At 44.9% G+C, this 6560-nt stretch overlaps 1 protein-coding gene across 1 annotated transcript in view; it reads right to left on the reverse strand.

Annotated features, from left to right (window-relative positions):
• Positions 1 to 483: 483 nt before the first annotated feature.
• Positions 484 to 6560, reverse strand: part of ZBTB14 (zinc finger and BTB domain containing 14) — an 8518-nt gene continuing 2441 nt past the window's right edge. The window contains exons 3-5 of the mRNA XM_006891427.1: positions 6409 to 6461; positions 6098 to 6271; positions 484 to 1827 (exon numbers count right to left, since the gene is read on the reverse strand). Coding sequence (XP_006891489.1) covers positions 484 to 1827; positions 6098 to 6271; positions 6409 to 6461 — 1571 coding nt within the window. The remainder of the gene's footprint in view (positions 1828 to 6097; positions 6272 to 6408; positions 6462 to 6560) is intronic.

Genomic DNA, 6560 nt, shown 5'->3' on the forward strand with positions numbered 1-6560 from the left:
AGTTTTAGGACTTTTAATATTGTTGTAGGAGTCTTGGTTTCAATCACCCAACGATATTTTCTGCTTTTTTCATTAAGATTGCTGTTTTGACCCTAAGTCACATGTCTGTGTGATGATTAAGAAATCAACTGACTCTGTTGTGATTCTGTACAGTGCACATCCTGGTGCGGGAGAGTAGGTAAAAAGGAAGAGAAGTCTGTCACCCCCCCAGAGTGGACACAGCAGTTCTCAAATACAAATCATAAAAAACGAGGGAAGTGGAATAGGTGGGATTTACTGGCAACATGTAAATATCAGACACCCGACAGGACAGTGAAACAGTTTGGTCAGAAACTAGGAACGTTATTTCCGGAAAAAGTTTTTTAAAATACCAAACCAAACACTGCCGGAGTCCAGTGAGTGCAATGCCCCTGGTGTCCAGCAGGCCCGGCGCTGGCACGGGCCAGGGGCTGTGAGTCCTCTGGGACAGGCCTGCTCCTGCCTCTAGCTGCAGGCTATGGTCTCCAGCTGCTGCTCGGCCTCTGCGGCCATGGCGGCCGCCTGCAACTGTTCTGTCTCGCTCTGGATGGCGCTGGGGGTCACCTGCTTCCTCTCGCTGTGCATGTTGTTCTCATGCCGCTTCAGATCCGACGCCTTGGCGAAGGCCTTGGTGCACGAGCCACACACAAACGGCTTCTCCCCTCGGTGCCTCCGCTCGTGGTCCTTGAGGTGCGACTTGTGCTTGAAGGCTTTGTCGCACATGTGGCACGCAAAGGGCCTTTCATTGCTGTGCACACGCTCGTGCTTCTTCAGGTCCGGGGCCCGGATAAACGACTTGCCACAAACTTCACAGCTGTAGGGCTTGTAGCCCGTGTGGATTTTGAGGTGTTCCTTCAGGTGGGCCTGGGTGGTAAACCCCTTTGTGCACATTTCACAGACGAATGGCCTGTCTGCCGTGTGCAGCTTCTCATGCTTCCTCAGCCGGCCTTCATCTGAGAAGGTCTTGCCACAGGCTTGGCAGGCAATCTGCTCCCGGTGCCCATAGAGCAAATACTCGAACTTCATGTCACTGGCGGCTGTCGTCCAGCCTGGGGTCTGCTCATCTTTCACTTCACTCATTCCATCATTAAAGGTTAAGGCCTGAGGGGTCTGGGACCCCAAGTCTTTTGATTCTGGTGTCTCCATGGATTCTACTTCCTGGCCGTAGCAATTCACTTTTCGAACTTCCTCACTCCCCAGCTCTTTCAAAATTGCTTCTTGCACCCTGAGCGTGGTGGTGGGCGACTTGCCATCCTCCTGGCTCGGCGGGGTGCCTTCTACTGTGTCATCAGAAGGACTGTCGTCCTGATCTCCAATCTCCTCGACGTCGTCGTCCTGGGCATCTGCAGCATCACCAATAGGGCGGTTGATTTTCAGGCAGTACTTGCTTTTGGACTGGCCGTTATTCTCATCGGGACTAGAAACATCACGCTTCTGAGAACAGAGTTTGTCCAAAAATCGGATTCCAAGAATCTGCCCTGATGACATCATTAAGTTGACATCTTCTTTTTTGACAGAAATCTTTGCGGTGTACATGTAGTTCAGGACCTCTTCAAAGATATCAGAACGAAGAAAATCTATTTCTATTACTGAAGAGCTATCAACTTCAAGTTTTTTAAAGAGCTTCTTAAAGTAGGTGCTGCAGGCGGCGAGGACACATCTGTGTGCTCTGAATTTCACATCTTCAACCACGATAGCAATATCACAAAATTCTCCTTCCAGACGTTGTTCATTTAGTGTTTTCAGAAACAGAGTTTTATGATCATCGTCATTGTATTTAATGGTTTCAGACATACTGATGAAAAACTCCTACAAAAATTTTTAAAAAAGAAAGTTTGGTAATTATGCATAATATTTTTTCCATACAGAAAATACAGCTAGGTTTCCTTTCACTCTGATTAAATATTGGTAATTGACAATCTCAGCAAGTGAGTGTTAAGAGTGTTTCAATGCTATAGGTAGAAAGGACTGACCTTGACTTACAGACTTCCACTGTTGCTTCTATTTAGTTTCAGTTTCCTGTTTGGTTAGTAGAAGCAGCAATAGTTGTGGAGTCTCTGGGCAATGCAAATAATTAAGGGACTTAGCTGCAAACCAAGTTGTCTAGTGGTAAGTTGTGCTGCAATCCCAAAAGCACTTGGTTTGAATCCACCAGCTGCTCTGTGGGAGAAGGATGGGCAGTCTCCTTCTGTGTGGTTTACTGCCTCAGAAAATCCACTGGAGGGTCAGCTCTGGGTCACTTTTGACTCAGTGACACACAAGAGGTGGCTAAGAAAAAAGACCTGGCAATTTACTCTCAAAAAAAAGGGCAAACCCTTTGGAGCACAACTCTACCAACATACATGAGGTTGCCATGAATCAGAAGAGCTGATGGTTAGCAGCAGTAATCATACTAAAGCAACAATAGCATCTCTTTTTCAGCCTATAATACATGCCAGGCTTTGTTCTACATGCTTAACTAAACCTCCCAGGGCAGGGTTTTGAAGTGGGGGAGAAGAGAGTAGGGGGTATATTACTCTCCCTACATGAAAGATGAGGTTAGGAAATTGCCCAGCATTCAACTAGGGGAAGGAGCTGAGATAAAAATCCAAGAAATCTAATGCCATTGTGACCTCTACTTCTCAACAAGCAGAATCAACTTCAAGGTTTAAGAAACATGTTGCAGGCAAGGATTCTCTGGCCCTATGGATTCTCTGGCCCTGTGTCTTGAATCTACTCTACTTCCAGGCATGTATGACAAGTGAAACACCAGTACTGTTCCAGACAATTACAATTTCTTGATGGCTGCTTTATTTTAGCTGCCAGTGAGTTGGCTACAAGGAAACAAAACACTGCTATGAGCTAAGACCTGTGCGATTCCCTTGATCAGAGAGGGATCAGTTTACCGGGATTCATCCAAAAGGTCTTTTCATAAACTGGTTTTCGGAAGAAGCAAATCACTTGGCCTTTCTTCTTAGTCCATCCAAGTCTGCAAACTCCTCTGAAGCAACACGCGGCCTCTACTGAAATAAGGGGTAGCTGCACATGAGGTGCATGGGTGGGAAGCTAATCTCATTTCTTGCATGTTGCAGGTGCTGTCAACTTGACTGCAACTCACAGTGACCCTATGAACAATGGCACTGAACCTTACCCTATCCTGAGCCAACCTCTCCATCTCCAATACACCTTATCCCAGTGTTGTCAATCCATCTCCTCCAGTGTCTTCCTCTCCTGTGCTGACTCCCCCCTTCTAAGGATAAGGTTTGGCCCCTCCTGAACACATGTTCAAAGTATCGGAGATAGAGTTTTAGTATCCTTACTTCCAAAGGTGAGAATTCTACTACTGAACCAATATTACCTTTTAGAGAAACAGAAAGCACTGTGACTTAATTAGCATCGGTCATTATTGCTAACTTTCTAATCAGACCTGTCTCTTAGTATTCCCACAACAGTTTGGGGCCACATCTACAAAAGAGGCTTAAGGTTTACTACCACTCTCTGAAAAATAGATGACTTTTGGAAGAGGACTTCATTCCCTTGGATGCCAATCCATGTCCATCCAGATAAAACTGTCAAAACTGCATGTACTTGACAAATGCCACAAGTCTTTAACAAGCAAAAGAAATGTAGGACTTATTAAAAAAAAACACCAAACTTAATAGAGACAAAATGGAAATAAATCTCGAGACCTGGCCCTTACACACCCATCAAACCTGAACTGAGCTTACCCTTGGGGATCACCATTTTAACCAAACAGCACAAGCCTATAAACTGACCAAAAACACCTAGGAAGAAAGTAATCCTACTACTCTAAAACTTTCAAGGTAAACTGTCTATTCAAGACCAAAGGGCAATGTTTTCCCTAAAACAAAGCTCAGAACACAAGAAAAAGCAGGAAAGAAGGACGAATCGATATGGGCAATTCAGAGAGGAAGTAGGGAGAGTGCTGCTATACTGAAGAGATTACAACTAATGTTAGAAAACAAATGTGTATAAATTGTTGGATGAGAAATTAATTTGCCCTCCTTTAGACTGGTTACTAGCATAAGAGATAACAGCTACCATATTAAAGAACTGATCTTTCCAAAATAATATGCATGTTTTCTTCTGTAAAACATTAGTTTCCTTTCCCTCAATGAGAAATCGATAGATTATAAATATTAATCATAAGTATAAAATAATTATGTTATGTTATTATTGTTTACCGTAGAGTCGGAACCGACCCATAGTTGACTCTCCGGCAGGTTTTCAGAGGCAGTTAATCGCAAGGGAGGAGATTGCCCATCCTTCTCCCACGGAGCAGCTGGTGGCCTTGAACCACGTGCCTTCGGGATTGCAGTGCAACTTCTTGCCACTAGGCCACCAGAGCTCCCTAAAATAATTATACATGACATAAAAATATTTCCCAAAGAATTAGAACTTGTGAATGCTTAGTCAGAAGTGATACATATTTAAAGCAAACATCAAATCATAATCTCAAGGTTTAATATCCAAAACTATAATTACCATGAACAACTGAAGGCTATTCTCTTAATGCTTTAAACACCAAATTCTTCAGATCAGAATAATTCTGATCGGGCACAAGCCAAACCTGTAAGAGAAAGGGGTAAACAAGAATGAGGGGGGTTCTTTCTCTATCCCAAAGTTCAAGCCAATGCAATCAAGATTTTGAACAATAAACTTTTCTTTTTTGGTCTTGCCACTTATACATTCATCCATATTCTCATTGTGAGCAAAGAAGAGAGCAAGTGGCCACCTCAGGCCAAGCTCTGGGTACAAAGCAGCAGTGCAGGTCAGGGCTGTAATTCCCATGGGTTATCTGGATAGTGCACCAAGAAGTGAAGGATGATGGGAGCACCTCTAGGTAATTTCTCCAAAGTCAATGTCAGTTTTTGTACAGATGTTGACAGCTAAACAGATTATGGGAAAACAAATAAACACTCCCTACCCCACTATGTATGGAGATGAGCTGTAACCCAAAAGGTAGGCACCTCTCTGGAAATGCAAATCCTCCAGCAACTTCGCAAGAGAAAGATGAACAATCTCTTTCCAATGGCCTCCAGCTTAAGGATCAGCTATTAGTCCAAATCCACAGCTTCAGGGTTGGGTTTTTTGTTTTGACCCCCACTAATTACTGCTGGGTATAGTGTTGACAGGTAGTGCAAATGGTTAACACTTGAAAAATTTGAGGCTCAGATCCAAGGTGCTTTGGAAGGCGTGTTAAGAAGCTACTTACTTGTAAAACAATCAATCAGTGTAGTTCTACCTCACACACTTGGGTCTGAATCAACTCATTGACAACTAGTTTTAATTATAGCTTTTAAATTTTTCTTTAGACTCTGAATGGTGAGAAAATTAGTATCCATAGCCAGAGTTAATAAGGATGGGGGAACAGTAGTGGCTCCCCTCCCCAACCTGTTGTCTTTATTTCCATTTTACCTTTAAAGATTTTCCAAGAGAGCTTTATCTATTAACCCAACTCTTCCATCATGCAGTGATACCCTGAAATGCAAAGCCTGCTCTACAGAACAGTGGCCACAAATAAGCTAGTGTGGTTAAAAGCAAGCCAGCAGGCTCTAAGTAATACTCTTAATTTTTTTTTAAAAATAACGCTACGTATAGTTTTTTTCTACATAAAAGTGAACACATCAATAAAACTTCTTACAGTAGCTCTCATCTGTGCAGTGAGAATCGGGCAAAATGGCTTTAAGCGTGCTTCCAACTTCAATATGCCTTTGCCTCTCTGTTCCCTAGAAGCACCCCAGCCTATATTCACTCCGTGAGAAAAAGATTCTGAATTTTGTCCGTGACTTTCAGCAGAGCTTGTGGGATACTAAGTGCATGTCATTAAGGAGAGTTGTGGCCAAAGTAGTCATGACAACTTATCTGTGCACATAAAATTTTTTTTTTGGGGGGGGGGGAGGGAAGAAGGACTGAATGATACTGTGTATTGTCCCACCTCTACTTTTCAAGCTGAGGACCAGAAAGGTCCTGTGTCATCTACCCATTTTTGCTATCAGTGGAATGACTCAATATCTAAGTGCAGGAATGTGAAAATGGAAAACACCCATTGCCAGTGTCTGCACAGGTCAGCTTCCACCTTTAGAACCACGCCGCCTCTTCGGAACGCGTCTTCAAACCTCTTGGACAACGCTGCCACGGCAGAGCGGGGATGTCCGGCACGAGCCAAACTTACATAAGCGGCGCTGGCCGCGTCCCCGTGGCGCAAACCTAGCAATGGCCGCCGCGCCACTTTCCGGTGAAAGCTCTCAACCTGTGAATGCGGAGGCGGCAGGGAACGTGGAGCACGCCTCCAGGAGCGCTAGGACCCTCCCCTCGCTCCAAAGTACGCCGGGCCATGAGTACGGGGTAGTTTGGATTCCTTCCCAAACAAAAGGTCTTGGGTCTCACTGGAGAGCGGAAGGCGGACACGGTCCCTCCAGGACGGGACGCGTGCACGCCAGCTGGAGCCCAAGCCGTACCGCATCTCGCGAGTGCGCCAAGTCGGGCGGCAAGGATCGAGAGCGGGCGTGCTGCCGGACTCAGCAGCCCCGCGCCGCCCG

This window comes from Elephantulus edwardii, unplaced genomic scaffold, assembly GCF_000299155.1.
Source record: "Elephantulus edwardii isolate Elephantulus edwardi_28Jun2011 unplaced genomic scaffold, EleEdw1.0 scaffold00097, whole genome shotgun sequence".
Classification (NCBI taxonomy): Eukaryota; Metazoa; Chordata; class Mammalia; order Macroscelidea; family Macroscelididae; genus Elephantulus; species Elephantulus edwardii.